This window comes from Pristis pectinata, chromosome 15 (assembly GCF_009764475.1).
Source record: "Pristis pectinata isolate sPriPec2 chromosome 15, sPriPec2.1.pri, whole genome shotgun sequence".
Lineage (NCBI taxonomy): Eukaryota > Metazoa > Chordata > Chondrichthyes > Rhinopristiformes > Pristidae > Pristis > Pristis pectinata.
In genome coordinates, this window is record NC_067419.1 from 9,905,036 (window position 1) to 9,925,139 (window position 20,104).

At 45.6% G+C, this 20,104-nt stretch overlaps 1 protein-coding gene across 1 annotated transcript in view; it reads left to right on the forward strand.

Moving 5' to 3' along the window:
* LOC127578251 (contactin-1-like) overlaps positions 1-20,104 on the forward strand; it is a 659,394-nt gene that overhangs the window by 383,818 nt on the left and 255,472 nt on the right. The window contains 1 exon segment of the mRNA XM_052030032.1: positions 3,192-3,312. Coding sequence (XP_051885992.1) covers positions 3,192-3,312 — 121 coding nt within the window.

The following is a 20,104-nucleotide window of genomic DNA, read 5'->3' on the forward strand; positions in this document are numbered from 1 at the left end:
TTCACCAGGATGATTCCGGAGATGAGGGGTTTAGCCTGTGAGGAGAGATTGAGTCACCTGGGGCTATACTCTCTGGAATTCAGAAGATTGAGAGGGGATCTTATATAAAATTATGAAAGGAATAGATAAGATAGAGGCAAGAAGGTTATTTCCACATAGGTGAGACTAGACTTAGGGGACATAGCCTCAAGATTCGGGGGAATAGATTTAGGACGGAGATGAGGAGGAACTACTTTTCCCAGAGAGTAGTGAATTTGTGGAATTCTGTCCCCAGGGAAGCAGTGGAGGCTACATCATTAAATATATTTAAGACACAGATAGATTTTTGCATGGTAGGGCAATTAAGGGTTATGGGAAAAGGGCAGATAGGTGGACTGAGTCCATGGCCAGATCAGCTATGATCTTACTGAATGGCGGAGCAGGCTCGACGGCCCAGATGGCCGACTCCTACTCCTATTTCTCATGTTCGTATATAAAATGTGATTCACCTGGAAGGAATGTTTGTGCCTCTGAATGTTGGGAAGGGAAGAGGTGAAAGGGCAGCTTTTGCATCTTGTACAGTTGCATGGGAAGGTGATGTGAGGAGAGAAGTGATTGGTGGGGGTGGTAGAGTGAGTTGGAGAGTCGTGGAGGGAATGGCCCCTTAGCAGTGCTGAAAGGGGAGGGGAAGATCTGGAGGTGGAACCGTGGGGAAGACAATGTGTTGTATGTGGAGGCTGGCGGGGAGGAAGGTGCTGGAAGCACTCAGCAGGTTAAGCAACATCCAAGAGGAGAGACAGCCCCGGCTGGGAGGAGAGGGGAAAGATTTAAACGGGACCTGAGGGGCAACTTTTTCACACAGAGGGCGGTGGGTATGTGGAACAAGCTGCCAGCGGAAGTGGGTGTAATTACATTTAAAAGACATTTGGACAGGTACATGCATAGGAAAGGTGTAGAGGTATATGGGCCAAACTAAGGCCAATGGGATTAGCTCATGAAGGCCAGTTGTTTGGCATGGATGAGTTGGGCTGAAGGGCCTGTTTCCGTGCTGTATAACTCTAGGAGAGGGAATAAGAACAGAAGGATAGGAAATAGTGGAGAGTCCTATGGACTGTGGCCGAGGGAAAGCCATGGTTAAGCAGAGAGGAAGACCTTTTGAAGAGACTGATGCGGAAAGTCTTGGATTCGGAGCAGATCCAGCCTGGAAGGAGAAACCAGGAGAATGGAACAAAGTTCTTACAGGAAGCAGGATCGGAGGAGCTGTGATTGAGGTAGCTGTGGGAATCAATGGACTTGTCTGGGATAAGTTGTTTTCTCCCCTTTGTATTTCTGATGAAGGATCCTTGACCTGAAACGTTAACCCTGGTTCTGTCCCAACAGATGCTGCCTGACCTGCTGAGTATTCCCAGATGTTCCCAGTTTCCCCCTAATTCTTTGTTTGACGATGCTGCTGTCATGTTGAAGATGCATCAGAAATACAATCTGTAGTTGGTGTTACCCTGATTTGAAAGACACATTATGAGAGGCACAAGTGGCATGAGGATGTAGTCTTTGAAGCCTACCCCTTCCTCCCCTTCCAGTCAGCGGACAGAATACTGAGAAGTTTTCACTGCTGGTTGCCTGGACAAGCTCAGCAGCACAAGATCACCAGACAGACTAGGTGATGAAGGAACTTCACATCATTGTTACATCTTTCGAGAATTGTAACACATCCTGTCCATCCAGATAAGATCTTGATTATTCACACATATATCGAAACACACAGTGAAATGCATCTTTTTTGCGTAGAGTGTTCTGAGGACAGCCTGCAAGTGTCGCCACGCTTCTGGCGCCAACATAGCATGCCCACAACTTCCTAACCGCTCGGCTTTGGAATGTGGAAGGAAACCGGAGCACCCGGAGGAAACCCACACAGACACAACGGGGAGAACGCACAAACTCCTTACAGACAGCAGCCCGAATTGAAGCTGGGTTGCTGGCACTGTAAAGCGTTATGCTAACCGCTACACTACCATGCCTGCCCTACGTGTGAACTATTAGATTTCTGTCACTTTTTATTCTCCCTCCCCTTTCAACAGCATATTGCTGTGCATTTGGCTTATGAAGGGCCTCTTTCATCAGCCATAGCTTGCCAAGGCCCACCCCAGCTTGATTGATAACCAACCATAACATAATTGTAAGATCGTTGAACTGTTCTCATCTGAAGGTACGCGGAAACAGGGAAGGTTATTGTGGTGGACCAGGGCACTGAGTTACATGCCCTTCTATCATATCTGACTTTGTGAGAATCATACTAGAGTTGGAATCAGTGTGTGCATTCATACAGTGTCAGCAAGGTGTTTTAATGCTTTGACATATGCTTCTTATCTCCTTAAGTAATGCATTGGATTACAAAAGGAAACTAACCTTGTGCATGTCTTTGGAATAAATTCCTATTGTTTGGCTGCCGTTGAACACAAATTGAGTGCATTTCATGAAAATCAAAAAAATTGCAGATGCTGGAAATCTGAAATTGAAGCAGAAAATGCTGGACACACTCAGCAGGTCAGTTCACGCTTCGGGTCGGAGACCCTTCATCTGGATTGGGAAAGGGAGAGAACAGTTGCAGAGAAGGTGAGGGAGGGATGGATAGGACAAGGAATATCTGATAGGGAGAGGCCGGGGGGTTTAAGTTGTTGAGGTCATCTGGTCAATGGATTAATGGGAGTAGTTAATAGCTTACAACTTTTATATTCCATCGTATGTGTTTGCACTCTTTAACCACCCGCACCTCATCACATTTTGTTCATGTTTTCTTTCTCTAACTGCCCCCAATTGCCCATTGATCGGACGGCCTCTGCAGACACAACAACCCTGGACTTGCTCTCTCACCTTTGTGCTCTCCACCCACCCCTCTTTACAACTTTGAACCAACTTGTCTTCTCTCCTTCCCAGTTCTGACGAAGGGTCTTCGACCTGAATCATCAACTCTGTTTCTCTTCCCACAGATGCTGACTAACCTGCTGAATTTCTCCCGCACTGTCTTTTTTTATTTGAGTGCATTTCAGTTGCTTACCAAGTTTTTCCCTGAAATGCCAATTTCAATCAGTCTTCCACTTCACCTGTCAGGTACCATGGGGTGCAGGAGAAGAAGTATGATGAATTCTGTAAGAGAGTGAGAGGCCAAACCTCAGAGGAGCTGAACCATCCTGTTTTTATGTTCATTCCCACAGGAAGGGGGCGGTGGAGAACTGTTCTTCAAAAACGCACAGCTGAGGCACACTGGGAAGTACACCTGCACTGCGCAAACCAACGTCGACAGCACCTCGGCCTCTGCAGACCTGATCGTCAGAGGTAGGAGGATATTTAGTATCTCTCTGAGAGACTGCTGAAATAATTAACGAAGCGCACCATCTGCATTGTAAGATCTTGTTTTGAAGTAGATTTTAAGATATTTCTGAAGTAGAAACTGCTTGGCTGTGGAAAAAAAAGATTTTTCTGTTATGAAAATGACGTGAAATGTTAGTTCTGATGGCTATGATTGGAAGAGTCTTAATAATCATAGAAGCAAATGTTGGAGGTCAGGTAATTGTCCATACATCCCAGGAGATGATCCCACCACCATAAACTGATCTTAGGTCCTACCATCCCTCCACTGCAATAAGCTTTATACTTGTCAAAAAGTGTCACCTCTTTTGTATTTTTGTTCTGAATTGGTTGGAGACCTGTTTAGAAAAGCACAGCTATCAATTCAGAACATGGGTTGCAGCAATACATTTCCATTTGGGGTTTGTCATTTGAAACTATTTCCTACCATAATGCAATCCATTATTGTGATTTGGTTTTATTGACGCACTGGAAACTTAAAAGATTTCATCTAAGTGGATTTGTCACAAGTCAGGGAGTCAACAGGCCCTTCAGCTGACGGAGTAGGCTCTGACCATCAAGACTGGTCATGGATAGAGATTGGAAATGTACATGAGACACTCATGTAGATGAGACAGCTCATTTACACTATTCCTTTGCCAAACTCATTGTGTTCTCTCCACATTCCCATCAACTCCCCAAGATTCCACCACTCATCTGCACACTAGGAGCAATTTACAGTGGCAGTTTAACCCTCCAACCTGCATGTCTCTGGAATATGAGAGGAAACCGCAGCACCCGGGAGAAACCCGCAGGGTCACAGGAAGAACATGCAAACTCCACACCGACAGCACTGGAGGTCGGGATTGAACTCGGTCTCTGGAGCTGTGAGGCAGTGGCTCTACTAGCTGCACCACTGTGCCACCCAAAGTACTCATGTCAAATCTTCATACTAAGTCCCAACAGCAGATACAAATCTAAACATCAGTTACTGAGTGGTTTGCACTATTTCTAGAAGAATGTCATTTTTCTGGGTATTCAGCTGAAAGCAAAACCTGACCAAAGCTTTACTGAACTAAGAGCTCATTTAACACAAATCCCCCTGTCCCAGCTTCTTTTAGCCACTATGTTCAGTTTCTTCTCACATCAAGCCCTTTTGGATCGGAATGAACACCAATACTGCAGTCATAAAGGTCTGCAAAAGTTTGGAATTTCATATTTTCTCATGACATAGAAGGAGGCCACTTGGCCCATCGAATCACTGCCACACTATCCCCCTTCTCATCACTACCATTGGGGAGGAGGCACAGGAGCCTGAAGACCCACACTCAACGATTCAGGAACAGCTTCTTTCCCTCCGCCATCAGATCTCTGAATGCTGCTTTATTCCTTTTTTTTGCACTATTTGTTGTTTGTAATTTATGGTAACTTTATGTTTTTGCGCTGTACTGCTGCCGCAAAGCAACACATTTCACGACAGATAGGTCAGTGATAATAAACCTGGTTTTTCTTCTCTTTGGTCCTTTTCCCCTACTCGATTCTTTTTTGCATGTCAGTCAACTCCCCTATGTTCTTTTGTTGCACGTCTATGGTAAAGTAGGGGCAATTTACAGCAACCAACAAACCAACCTACGGGTGTTTGGATGTGGGAGGAAGCGAGAGTACTTGGGGAAAACCAACACAAGTCACAGGGAGAATGTGCAGATTCCACATAGACAGCACCAGAGGTCAGGATCGAACCTGTGTTGCTGGAGCTGTGGGGCAGCAGCTCGTCCCGCTGTGCCACTGTGGCCTCTACTCGCCCCCCACCCCACCCGATCCACTTCTCCTTCTCTCGCATTCATCTCCCATCCTATCATTGGTCTTCTAAAACAAAGGCAGGAAATGCTCAGCAGGTCAGGCAGCATCTGTGGGAAGAGGAATAGAATCAACATTTCAAGCCAAAGACATTCAACCTGAAGTATTAACTCTGTTGCTGCCTGGACCTGCTGCGTAGTTCCAGCATTTTCTGTTTTTGTTTTAGATTTCCAGCATCTGCAGCTTTTTCTGATTTTCCCTGTCGTTGGTCTTGTTGAATTTCCCTTTCCATTTTACTTCTAACACTCCTGAAACTTCATTTAAAAGTTTAAGACATCCAATTCAAGATTCCTCTGCTAATCTTCAGCAAGGGACAAAGTTTTGCAACAAATCACTTTGAATCATTGTGAAGATCTCCGATCAATCAGCAGTTTTGACGGTGGTTCTTCTCACTGTTGCAGAGGAATTCGAAGTGACTGAGTATTGCCAAACGCCTTCTCAGCTGGCACACTCAGCCAGAACACACAAGTTCCACTTTCTTGCCCCTGAGCTTGAATAAAAAATATTATTTTAAACAAATGATAGTGGACAAGGCCTTTGGAGTAGCTTGACTGAGTAATCCTGTGAGAAATTGTTGGATAAATAGGAAGTTGAGATGGTGTTACAAATATTTCTTGCATAATATGACAAGAAAGGCAAAGGCCAGTTTGCTTATCCATTGGATAAACAATGGAAACTTCAGCAGAACTATTTTTCTTTCATTTGTGTATGGGCCCTGTATTTTATTTATCTAGATTACGGGTATCCTGCAGATAACTGCGAGCAACAGTGGAATGTTAGCTGTTAAAATCTGTTTACCTCGAAGTAGCACTGGCAGTATGGACCTCTCTCATAAAGGGAAGAGGGGAGAGCAGATCCACCAGGGAATGGGTCAAAGGTATGGAGGCAGGCGGCATGGGGAGGAGAGGAAAAGGAGAGAAAAAAAACTGGCGAGGAGAAAAAAGAGAGATAGGCTAGGAAAGGGAAGAAGAGGCAAGGTTGTGGGGGGGGGGGGGCGGCGGGTTGTTACTTTAAGTGGGAGAATTCAATGTTCATGCCGTTAGGCTGTAAGGTCCCAAGTTGGAAAATGATGTGTTGTTCCTCCAGTTTGCGTTTGGACTTCTCCCAGCAATGGAGGAGGCTGAGGACTGACATGTCAGTGACAGAGTGCGAGGGGGAGTTGCAGTGACTGGCGATGGGGAGTTGCAAATCACAGTTACGGATGGAGCATAGGTATTCTACAAAGTGGTCATCTAGTCTGTGTTTGGTCTCACCAATGTAGAGGAGGCCACACTTGGAGCACTGAATGCAGTAGATGACGTTAGGGGAGGTTCAGGTAAATCTCTGCCTCACCTGAAAGGACTGTTTGGGTCACTGGATGGAGGTGATGGAGGTGGTGTAGGGATGGGTGTTGCACCTATGGCGGGGGCAGTGGAAAGTTCGCGGGATGGGTGGGAGAGGGGAGGAGTTAACTAGGGAGTTGCAGAGAGAGCAGTCTCTGTGAAAGGCAGAAAGGGGTGGGGAGGGGAAGCTATGCTTGGTGGGGGGGTCCCATTGGAGCTGGCGGAAGTGGCGGAGGATGATGTGTTGGATATGTAGGCGGGTAGCATGATATGTGAGGACAAGCGGGACCCTATCCCTGTTGGGTCTGGGAAGGGGTGGGGTGAGACCAGAGGTATGGGAAATGGCAGCGATGCGGGTGCAAGCTCTCTCGACCACAGTAGAATGGAATTTTGCATCCAGGAGCATCTATTACAGAGCAGGATTGTTAAGACTTTCAATGATTTTACTCCATTTTAATTGCATCCAATAGGTGCCAAAGTGTGAAGTGTGGGGCAGAATTTTGAGCAGAACTTCTTTTCCCCTCTCTTCGAAAGGGCATCTAGGGGCAAAGATGGAAAAGACATCAGGCATTTTTTGCATCCAAATAGTGACACACCCTTTACCTAGTCAGCAGCTTGAAGAATGCTGATACCATGAAAATGGAAGGATATATGGGAGGGAAAGGTTAGATAGATCTTAGAGTAATATAAAATGTCGGCACAACATCGTGGGCTGAAGGGCCTGTACTGTGCTGTAATGTTCTATGTTCTATGTTCTATGACCGTGTAGGCTGAGTATAATACACCAGTATGTGAAAGTGAAGATCTGATGGATACCTTAGTGTTTGGAAAAGAGGTTTCCGAATACCCAATAAACAGTATTTTATTCAGTGAGTTCACTCACCTTAGGGTCAATAATGGACCTCACTGCCACCCCATTAATAAAGAAAGCATTTCAACTAATAATCCAACCTGCTCCTCAGAAAACTTTTGGTTCACCAAGTACCTCGGTTCCCAGAGTTCGTGGAGGCTTTCTGTTGCTTGGGTGGCCTTTATGGCTTTGTAATATTTGCAGTATAACAGCCCCAGAACCATCTCAACAAACTGCATCTTCCCTGAGACCACCAGGTGAGGCCAAATGCACATCCAGCCTCATGTTCATTTACGACTCCCACCAATCTGGCTAGAGCCTCCACTCTCCCTGAAGGCTGGCAAAGGTAGAAATCCCATGGGGTGCTGCATCAGGCCAGTGCAATTGTTAGCAGCTGCTCAACGTTGCCACCCCTGAAACCCAGGAGGTAGAATTGGGTACCTGGTTCTTCTCTCTTGTTGTGCTCTTGTTTTGTATCTCATGTGATTCTCAAGCTGTGGGAAATCTCACATTGACGTTAAATCAGGCACATAAACAAATATAAAAAAAATTATTTTAAGTTCCTTTTTAATGGAGGATTTTGTGTCCATGCGCAGTTTCATCCAAAAGGACGCCATTCATTGAGGAAAGGTTGCAGCTGAGGCCAGTCGGGATTGCTAGATGAAGAGTTGTAACCTCCAGAGATTGTGAGCACTAATGTGAATTAGTTTTCATGAATTTAAAAAATGAGTGTCATGTTCGAAATGAGATTAATAGAGATTGGGCTAAGGTTGCAAGAAGTTTGCTGTAGGTTTAAAGAAATACTCCACAGAGTTGATGTCCCCCAGATATATTTTTGCATGCCTCTTTTAAATGGCATTTTCATCCAGAGCTTGAGGCCAGAAAAGTTCCCGTTGAGAGGACTGGAGGTTAAAGGTCCCCCTGACGCTGACTGTTTTTGTTACAGGTCTTGCCGTATCAAAGTAACCACTTAGGTCGAATAAGTTGCAGTCACGAACACGCGATCATTTCCTTCTGTAAACTCTGATCCGACAGAAAGGAAAGCTCAGTTTCCCCTGCTCCTGTTTTAATGATTTACCAGTAACAACAGGAGGTTTCAGCTGAAAATAAAGTGGGCTTGTGCGCGATTGTATGACCACTAAATCGAAAACGTATTGCAGCCAAAATTGAACATTCTGCACTAAATACACCTCAGAAAGATTCTGATTAAAGGGCGATGCACTGAAAGGATGTTGATGTTGCTAAACAAACTGGAAAATATCAATTTGATTTGCTTTTCTGCTTCTGCTGAAAGTCAGCAGCATACATCATGCACTTGGGCTGTTTGTCATTTTGGCATGAATGCGGAAAGGAGGGATTTTTGGTATAGATATGAGCTACTTGTATTTCACTTAAATTTGTAATTACAAAGTGCTTTTTTTTACAGCATCAAAATAGCAAACTTTGATATATTTTGTGATTTTATATATGATGTCATCACTGAAGCGTGGAGCAAATAGATGAGCCCAATGACAAAAAGGTGTTGTTAGAGAGAGGGAGGAGCGTTGGTTAGTATTCCTGCAGACTATGCTGGAAACATGACCATAGGTGAATGCAAAATTAACCCTTCCCAAGACTGGAGTACAGAATAACCACATACAACAGAAGAAAAGGCAAGGTGGATGAGAGTGATCGAAGGCTTGGATTTTATGCCCCATTGGGAAAATGAGGAGGTGGACAGGTGAGGAAATCCACCGCACTTGTGTCCTGTTAAAGAACTAATAAGACTAGAACGCAGGGTAATGATAAGATAAGATCTCTATTACTCACATGTACCTCGAAACACACAGTGAAATGCATCTTTTGTGCAGAGTGTTCTGAGGGGCAGCCCGCAAGTGTCACCACGCTTCCGGCACCAACATAGCATGGCCACAACTTCCTAGAGCCATAGAACACTACAGCACAGAAAACGGGCTATTCGGCCCCTCTAGTCTGTGCCAAAACTTTATTCCACTAGTCTCATTGACCTGCACCCAGTCCATAACCCTCCAGACCTCTCCCATCCATGTATCTATCCAATTTATTCTTAAAACTTAAGAGTGAGCCCGCATTTACCACGTCAGATGGCAGCCCGTTCCACACACCCACCACTCTCTGAGTGAAGAAGTTCCCCCTAATGTTCCCCCTAAACCTTTCCCCTTTCACCCTAAAGCCAGGTCCTCTCGTACTTATCTCTCCTAATCTAGGTGGCAAGAGCCTACTCGCATTTACTCTGTCTATACCCCTCATAATTTTGTAAACCTCTATCAAATCTCCCCTCATTCTTCTGCACTCCAAGGAATAAAGTCCTAACCCATTCAATCTTTCCCTGTAACTCAACTCTTGAAGACCCGGCAACATTCTAGTAAATCTCCTCTGCACTCTTTCAATCTTACTGATATCCTTCCTATAGTTAGGTGACCAGAACTGCACACAATACTCCAAATTTGGCCTCACCAATGTCATATACAACCTCACCATAACATCCCAACTCCTATACTCAATACTTTGATTTATGAATGCCAGGATGCCAAAAGCCTTCTTTACAACCCTGTCTACCTGTGACGCCACTTTCAGGGAATTATGTATCTGAACTCGCAGATCCCTTTGTTCCTCTGCACTCCTCAGTGCCCTACCATTTACTGTGTATGTCCTACCTTGATTTGTCCTTCCAAAATGCAACACCTCACACTTGTCTGCATTAAATTCCATCTGCCATTTTCTGGCCCATTCTTCCAGTTGGTCCAGATCCCTCTGCAAGCTTTGAAAGCCTTCCTCGCTGTCCACAACGCCTCCAATCTTAGTGTCATCAGCAAACTTGCTGATCCAATTTACCACATTATCATCTAGATCATTGATATAGACAACAAACAACAATGGCCCCAGCACAGATCCCTGAGGCACACCACTAGTGACAGGCCTCCAGTCTGAGAAACAATCATCCACTACCACTCTCTGTCTTCTCCCACACAGCCAATTTCGAATCCAGTTTACAACCTCTCCATGGATACCCAGTGTCTGAACCTTCTGAACTAACCTCCCATGTGGGCCCTTGTCAAAGGCCTTACTAAAGTCCATGCAGACAACATCCACAGCCTTTCCTTCATCTATTTTCTTGGTAACCTCCTCGAAAAACTCTAAAAGATTCGTTTAACACGATCTACCACACACAAAGCCATGCTGACTATCCTTAATCAGCCCTTGGCTGTCCAAATTCTTGTATACCTGATCTCTCAGAACACCTTCCAATAATTTACCTACTCCTGATGCCTGTAATTACTTGGTTTACTTTTAGACCCTTTTTTAAACAACAGAACAACATGAGCTACCCTCCAGTCCTCCGGCACTGCACCCGTGGCTAAGGACATTTTAAATATATCTGCCGGGGCTCCTGCAATTTCTACACTAGCGTCTCTCAAGGTCCGAGGAAATATCATGTCAGGCCCAGGGGATTTATCTACCTTTATTCGCTGTAAGGCAGCAAGCAGCTCCTCCTCTTTAATCTCTATATGTTCCATTGTTTCCCTTCCTTCCATTTCCCCATGTCAGTTTCCTGAGTAAATACTGATGCAAAAAAACTGTTTAAGGTCTCCCCCATCTCCTGAGGCTGCACACATAGCCCACCACTCTGATCTTCTAGGGGACCAATTTTGTCCCTTACTATCCTTTTACTCTTAATATACTTGTAGAAACCCTTCGGGTTTACCTTCACGTTATCTGCCAGAGCAACCTCATGTCTTCGTTTTGCCTTCCTGATTTCCTTCTTTAGTATTTTATTACAAGTACCTCATTTGTTCCTAGTTGCCTATACCTGCTATACACCTCTCTCTTTTTCTTAACCAGATCGCCAATATCCCTTGAAAACCAAGGTTCCCTATGCCTGTTAACTTTGCCTTTAATCCTGGCAGGAACATGCAAACTCTGCACTCTCAAAATTTCGCCTTTGAAGGCCTTCCACTTACTGAACACATCCTTGCCAGTAAACAATTTATCCCAATCCACTCTTCCTAGATCCTTTCTCATTTCCACAAAATTGGCTTTTCTCCAATTTAGAACCTCAACTCGAGGACCTCAACTCGAACTCCTAACCCGTACATCTTTGGAATGTGGGAGGAAACTGGAGCACCCGGAGGAAACCTACGCAGACACGGGGAGAACGTACAAACTCCTTACAGACAGCAGCCGGAATTAACCCGGGTCGCTGGCGCTGTAAAGTGTTATGCTAACCACTACACTACTGTAATGAGCTAAGTAATTACTGTGATTATTGGAATTATTCTTCCAACAGTTAGCCCTCTCTCCATTTATCATTAAAAAGCAAGAGAAGCAAGGGTTCAAATCAAAACTTTATATAATTGTTCATCTTTAATTTGGCACAGTTTTGCCTCCATAGTAGACCACAACCCTAACAACAAATTATAATTAAGCTTTTAACTTAGAAGAACATCCCAGAAACTTGAGTTAGCCACATGAGGTGTTTAAAAAAAAGCAAATAGCCAAAAATATGGCCAGAGAGGTAGGCTTGAAGATGTATTTTAAAGGAGAAGGGAGAAGTGGAGAGGTTTGGAAAATAAATTCAGAGCTTCAGGTGCAGCTGAGGCTGTGATGGAGTGCTGAGAAGCAGCAGGCCAGAATTGGAGGAGTTATAGTCAACAAAAGATTGCAGAGGTAGAGTGGGTGAGGCAATGGAGGGATTTGAGAAAGTAGATGTTAACATTGGGGTAGTGGTATGAAAGAAGAAAGTTGTCAAGGGTTGTTCCATTGTAAAGAAAGATGGTGATGACAGAAGTGAAGAAGAGGAAATGACACCTGTAGATAATGAACAATCTCAGCAGACGGGAGGGGAAGCTGTGGTCAGCAGGTTAATGAGAGTGAGCCATAATTCGGTACTGTTTACATGCCTGTGTGTATAGTATGTTTCATTTTTTTTGCTATCTTGGGCTAGCTCTTGGTTTGGCCAGTAGAGTGCACACTTCGACCAGAAAAGGACACAGGAGCTACCTTCGCTCTGAATCTGTTGCTGTGCCTGCACGTACCTTCTGGGACCAGTGAAATCCTGTTAAAACAACTGCATTGTTTTCATTGTCTTGCCGAGGTAGGGGTGACAACACAACACAGGCCACTACTTCCTCACCACTTCTGGTTAAATACTGTATGAATGTTGTCTCATGTTTGTTCTCTTTTACCTCTGCGAGCTTGGATTTGTAAATAGCAACATTTGCATTCAATCACTTGTAATTGTAAAAATATATGTGGGTTTATGTATCTCCTCCATCCTTTCAATACTTCAGAAGTTCTGTGCTCTCTTTCTCATTCCAACGTCTCTTTAATCTGTTTTGATATCCAAAGCTCCAGCACTCTGGAATCTCTTCCCTTAAACTCTTTACCTCCCTTCCTCCTCTAAAACGCCCCTTGCAGCCCGTCGCTTTGACAAGGGTTGGGGGCTTCTGACCTTAAGTTTCCCGCTTCATCTCAATTCTTGCCCGGTAACTCTCCCACGAAGTGTCTTTGGATGTTTTAGTCTGCTCTCATATGTACAAGCGTGAGTTTTGTTCAGACCTGACCCACCATTTCACATAAATAATTAGCTCTGGCTTGGGGTAAGTGTTCAAGAAGAAAGAAGAGAAAATTATCATCGAGTCATACTGTGTGTAACAGGCCCTTCAGCCCACTGAGTCCATGCTGACCATCAAGCACCCACTTACACTAATCCCACTTTATTCTCCCCACATTCACCTCTACTCCCCCAGAGCTTAACCCGTCTGCACTTGGGGCAACTTACAGTGCCCTTTCAGCCCACACGTCTTTGAGATGTGGGAGGAAACCGGAGCACCCGGAGGAAACCCACACAATCACAGTGAGAACATGCAAGCTCCAGACAGACAGCGCCGGAAGCCGGGATTGAACTGGGTCACTGAAGCTGAGGGAGTAGCTGGCATTAAGTACTGGCTGCCTGCATGAGGATTGGCTGCTGGTTGTCTTCACTTCTGCGCTTTCTGACTCTTTGTCTTCAGTGAACCGAATGTGCTTTCTCCACCGTGACTTTGACTGCAAAATAGATGAGATACATTGAGGTTCATCTTGCCAGCTGGTAGCATAAGTCTTTATAGAGCAGACAGTGGCTTCTGAGACTGGTGTTGTTCAGGGGGTGGTGAGGGTGAGGTGGTTAGGGAAGGGGGGTGGAATCAAGAACATTTTTGAATGGTGGGGTCATTCATGGCACCATTGTTTGGAGGTTGGTGGCCTGAGATTTGGGCACTTTGAGAATTGGGGAAATGAGGTGGGGTCAGAGTGTTGCTGTGTGATGGCGACAGGACAGGTGAGGAGCGCAGGGAAGTACTTGTCGTTCAGTCCAATGCTATGCTTGGTAAACCAGGATGGTACATGAGGGCACAGAGTGCCCCTGAGAAACTGTGGTCCAAGTGCCAAGAGGTGCGCTGGGCAGAGAATGAGCACGTCCAGGTGGGGCTTGGCACAGCTGGTAGAGCAGCTGCCCCACAGCGCCAATGACCTGGAGATGTGAGTCAGCCGCTCGGGTTCAATCCTGGCTTCTGATGCTGTCTGTTTACATGTTCTCCCTGTGACCGCGTGGGTTTCCTCCGGGTGCTCCAGTTTCCTCCCATATCCCAAAGGCGTGCAGGTTGGTGGGTTAATTGTCTGCTGTAAGTTGCCCCTGGTGTGTAAAATATATGGTAGAATCTGGAGGGAGGGGGGTGGGAAGTTGTGGGGAATGTGGGGAAGATAAAATGGGATCACTGTAGGATTAGTGCTTGATGATCGAAACGGACTCAAGTGGATTGTAGGGCCTGTTTCCATGCTGTGTGACTCTGAGGCTGTGAGCAGGGCCCACAACATTCCTCTGTGTGCTGCACACTTGTCAACACATCTCTGGGACGTGACCAGGAGCTCAGAGCATCTTGGGCTTCATGTACAGAATTGTTTGCAGTGGCAAGCACTCAAGTGGTATACATTTCCCGGCTATGCACTGTCCGCTTAACACACTTGCCTCGGCACTGAGGCAAGTGTATTAAGTGTCGTTGTGGAATTGGATTGCCCTTCCTCATTGTGGAGAGCACAGTGTAACGGACTGGAAGAGGTAAAACAGAACAGTTTGTGCTGCTCAAAATTCTCAATTGATATTAGGTAATGTGGGAATTGTTGGCATTCACCCATTTCAATATTATTGCCAGATTATTCTGGTTTTTAATTGATTGCAGTGATAAAAATGAGTCAGTACCAAATTTATGAGGATTTGAGTACAAAAGTGAAGATGTTTCACTGAGATTACATCGGACCTTGATGAGATCACACACCCGGACAGCTGTGTACGATTTTGGTCTTTTTACCTTAAAACAAAATATTCTTGCTGCTGAGGGAGTGCAAGCAAGATTCACCAGACTGGGGCCTGCAGCTGGGCGTCTGTCACGTGAGGAGAGGTTGGATGAGTTTGTGAGAGATGGCTTCAATTAAATGGACAAGATTCCTCAAAGGGCTCGTGCAGTTCCCTGACTGAGAACTGTGGGACGAGGGATCACCATCTCAGCATAAGGGGTAAACTGGTTAAGGCTGAGATGAGGAGAGATTACTTCTCACAGAGCTGGTGAACCTTTAGAATCCTGGGCCGCAGAGGCTCGGTCGTTGAGTTCATCCAAAACAGATTGATAGATTTCTGGATATTAGAGGAGTCAAGAGATATGGATATGGTGTTTGAGAGAGATCAGCCATGATTTCATCAAATGGAGGAGCAGGCTTGAGGGATTAAATGACCTACTCCAACACCTACGTCTTAGAAATTGCATTGTTATAGCACCTTTCCCATTCTGAATCACTTCACAGTTAATGAAGTGTGACGCTTCCTCAAGCAGTGGTACAATACGTGACCAGATGAAGTTGTTGAGTGATAGGTAAAGCAGACCACTGATGGAGTTCTCTGGTGACAGTGTGGCTAGACTCACCGTCCACCTGAGGCTCATCTGAAAGCAGGAACCCCAGCAGAGCAGCACTCCCCCAGATCTACACCCAGTCAGCAGCCTGGACTTCTGTGATGAATTTTCTGGAGTGAGACTTGAGCCCGTTACCTCCTGATTCAGGGGCAAGAGAGCCAGCACTGAGCCACAGTGTTGGTCACACCTTATTTTATGAAAGTACCACTAACAGGGCAGATTGACCGTCCAAGAGGCTGTCTCTTCAATAAAATTAGAGAATGCCGGAAATGCTCAGTAGGATGGACAGCTTCTGTGGAGAGAGAAAAACACAGAATTAACATGTTGGTTCTGGTAAATGGTCATTGACCTGAAATGTCGACTCTGTTTTCTTGATCCGCAGATGCCTCCTGACATGCGGAACATTTCCAGCAGTTTCAGTTTGTACTTCACATTATCAGTGACTGTGGTATTTTGCTTTTGGCTGTTTAGGAGTAACTAGCAACCTGGATCTTCACACCGGAGATGGCCTCAAAGAGCACCTTTCCCCAATTTCATAACATACACCTAAACCTAATTGAAGACCCAAAAAACAGCAGGATTATTTGCCCAGCCCAATAGCATTGTCTCTCTCTCTTGGCTCCCGTTAACTCCTTTTGGCTGATTGCTACTGCAGAAAATAACTTGAACATCTGATTCAGATCTGCAAACAAAGCAGCCATTGTTCTCTCGGAGACTATTAATTCTATTATCAATTAACAAGTTGGCTTATCTTGGCTGGATTACCAGGCCTGCTTCCTCTCATGTGGATCTCTATTTATCATATCAATTGGTATTGGCAACTCTTCCTGCTCCCCCCATCAAAGTCCCTCCAAGTGCAATGTCTTGAAATTGGATCCAATAAGATGTTTTTAATTTCCAAAACTCTGTCTGTCTAGAGATACGTAAATGAATATAATTTTCTTTATTGGATGCATAAGAGTTCTGCTATTGCCACAGTTATAAATAGTAAGTAATCGATGTTCAAATCTCCCTCTCAGCGTCCGATTGAAACGATGGGGTAGATCCTGCTGGGTTGGAGTCAGTGGTTCCGATCAGTGGTTCCTCTTTCAGCCACTGGGGCGTCTCGGACTTCCACATGTGGTCTCAGTCTCCGCCCTGAGACTGGAACCTGCTTGGAGTCCAGGGCTGGAGCCTAAACTTGCTGGGAACCCCCAGCATCCAGATAACGTCACAGATCCTTCACCTTTTGGCTTGTGGAGCCTACTGGCCTCACTGGGTTATTCATGCACTGTAGATTAGGAGGCAAAAGGGGAGTTAAGTTTTTGTGTGATTTTATGTTGGTTTAATGTTTTTAGTTATCTCAGTGCTGTCGTATTTTCTATTCAGAGAGTTATTTTAATTTTTTTTGCTTCATTTAATATTGAATGGTGGAGCATGTTTGAGGAGACAGATAGCCTGCCCCTGTGTAATAGCTTTCATGTTAGTTTTTAAATGTCTCTGAATGATGAAGGGACTTAAAATCTGTTCACGTCTCGGAGTTTTGACACAAGGGGAAGGCTGCTGGGGTGGGAGTACAGGGTCTCTGCTGCCTGAAGCCCAGCCTTTGCTGAGAGCTCCACACTGACTTCAGAGCACAGAGAGTCAGGGAGGTCAGCCTTCCACTTCCAACCCAGGCAAAGGCAGGTGTGCAGACCCCTGGGCTTTGACTCCGTGCGAGGGACTGGGCCCAGGGAGATCTGGCCCCGTTCTAAACTGGAAGGTAGAAGGGAGAACTTGAAAGGGCGTCATTCCCTTCGCTGTGATCCATTGGTGTGCTGGAACAGACAGATCCGAGAACTGTTGGATTCAGCCAGGTGAGCTGTGTAAGAAACCTCACAATTTCAGCACAGTCCGAGGCCTGAGGGTCATCAGAGATGTGTGTGCCTGATATTCCCAGAGCTGACAGTGGTATTGGTATTGGTTTATTATTATCACTTGTACCGAGGTACAGTGAAAAACTTGTCTTGTGTACCGATCATATAGGTCAATTCATTACACAGTGCAGTTACATTGAGTTAGTTCAAGTGCATTGAGGCCAGGAGGAAATGCATTCAACATTATTTGGACCTCATCAACTCATGGGGTTGCACCAACTAATCCATGCTGACCAAGATGCCTGTCTATGCTAATCCTACTTGCCTGCATTTGGCCTATATCCCTTGAAGCCTTCTCAATCCATGACCTTGTCCAAATGTTTATTCAACATTGTAACTGTACCTGCCTCTACCACTTCCTCTGGCAGCTCGTTCCATATACCCACCACGTGTGGAAAAACTTGCCCCTCAGGTCCCCTTTAAATCTTTCCCCTCTCACCTTGCAGCTATGCTCTCTAGTTTTAGACTCCCCTACCCTGGGAAAAAGACTGTGGCTACCTACCCTATCTTTTGTCTCTCATAATTTTCTGAACCTCAGTCAGGTCACGCCCCCCTCCCCCCCCCCCCCCCCCCCCCCCCCCCCCCAGCATCCTTCACTCCAGGGAAAAGAGTCCCAGCCTGTACAATCTCTTCACATAACTCAAGCCCTCCAGTCCAGGCAACATTCCTGTGATGGTTCCTTTACAAGCCACTGGTAGGGTTGCTCAAAACTCAGAAATCCCGGTTGACCTTGGCAAAGCCAGGTCCACGTAGCTAGAATAGTTTACCGATCTGAAACTTAATTAAAGAATAAAGGCTCCCACTGATCAAGCAGTGGTCAGAACATGCTGGTGATCAGATCAAGCATCCACAGGGCTTAAATTTAGTTTAACCCCACCAAAGATGACTGATGCTGCAATTCTGTTGCATCTCTTTCTTGGGGCTTATTAGTGATGATGGACGCTTCTGATGACGGCATGTAATTTGGATCCAAGCTCACAAAATGGAGATACAAGAGACAAGAATCTGGAGCAAAAAACAAACTGCTGGAGAAACTCAGCAGGTCAGGGAAATAGACAATGGACCTGTCGAGCTGAAGTGTCTCGATCTGAAACGTCGGTTGTCCATTCCCCTCCACAGCTGCTGCCCGGCCCGCTGAGTTCCTCCAGCAGTTTGTTTTTTGCTTCGAGCTCACAAAATCCTGAATGCTAACTCAAACCACTCATTTGCAGAGAGAAGCAGATTCTGTCTGTGCTTTCCACTGCCGTGGCTGAATGGTGGAACTAATTTTATTATCGTTCGGCCTGTTAGCTCGTGTTGTTGTGCGTTGTCCTCATGAGTTTGTGTGTTTCCCTGTCCGGTTCGTATGTGTTTATGACCATGTGTTTGGGTATATGTGTGTGTGTTGGCTCATTGTATTTCTTCATGTGCAGGAAGCAGAGAGGACGAAAATATTTCTTCTTATTACGTGAAATGTTTGAGTGGCTGTAGCTGCCAGAATACATCACGGTGAAGCAGTCTTTGCAAATTTCAGTGGGCAATCGGCTGGGTCTGTCGAGCATTCGCTTGGCACTGCTCCATTGAAATGGTTCACTGGAGCAATAGGAGTGATGGAAGACATTTCAACTCAGCCGGAAAGATGTCTAGAATGTGAAGACCAAAGCCCTGCAATTAACCACAAGGTTTGGTCTTCTCCTCTGTGTAGAGTTTGCTCATTGTCCCCTGGACCATAATGGCTTCTCCCACATGCTCCCATTTCCATAGAACCATAGAACAATACGGCACAATACAGGCCCTTCGGCCCACCATGTTGTGCTGCCCTTCAAACCACACCTAAGACTATCTAACCCCTTCCTCCCACATATCCCTCTATCTTAAATTCCTCCATATGCTTATCTAACAATCTCTTGAACTTGTCCAATGTATCAGCCTCCACCACCACCCCAGGCAGCGCATTCCATGCACCAACCACTCTCTGGATGAAAAACCTCCCTCTGACATCACCCTTGAACTTCCCACACAATACCTTAAAGCCATGTCCTCTTGTTTTGAGCATTGGTGCCCTGGGAAAGAGGCGCTGGCTGTCCACTCTATCTATTCCTCTCAATATCTTGTATACCTCTATCATGTCTCCCCTCATCCTCCTTCCCTCCAATGAGAACAGCCCTAGCTCCTTTAGTCTCTCCTCATAATCCATACTCTCTAATCCAGGCAGCATCCTGGTAAATCTCCTCTGCACCCTTTCCAACGCCTCCACATCCTTCCTATAATGAGGCGACCAGAACTGGACACAGTACTCTTTAAGTGTGGCCTAATCAGAGTTTTGTAAAGCTGCATCATCACTTCGTGGCTCTTAAACTCAATACCCCAATTTATGAAAGCTAACATCCCATAAGCTTTTTTAACTACCCTATCTACCTGCAAGGCAACTTTCAGTGATCTGTGGATATGAACCCCCAGATCCCTCTGCTCCTACACACTGCCCAGAATCCTGCCATTAACCTTGTGCTCCGCGTTGGAGTTTGTCCTTCCAAAGTGTACTACCTTACACTTCTCTGGATTGAACTCCATCTGCCACTTGTCAGCCCAGCTCTGCATCCTATCAGTATCCCTCTGCAAGTTTCTACAGCCCTCCACACTATCCACAACACCACCGATCTTTGTGTCATCTGCAAACTTGCTAGCCCAGCCTTCCACCCACTCACCTAAGTCATTAATAAATATCACAAAAGGTAGAGGTTCCAGAACCAATCCCTGCGGGACACCACTAGTCACAGCCCTCCAATCCGAATGCACTCCCTCCACCACAACCCTCTGCTTTCTACAGGCAAGCCAATTTTGAATCCAGACGGCCAAGCTTCCCCAGATCCCTTGGCCTCTGACCTTCTGAAGAAGCCTACCATGTGGAACCTTGTC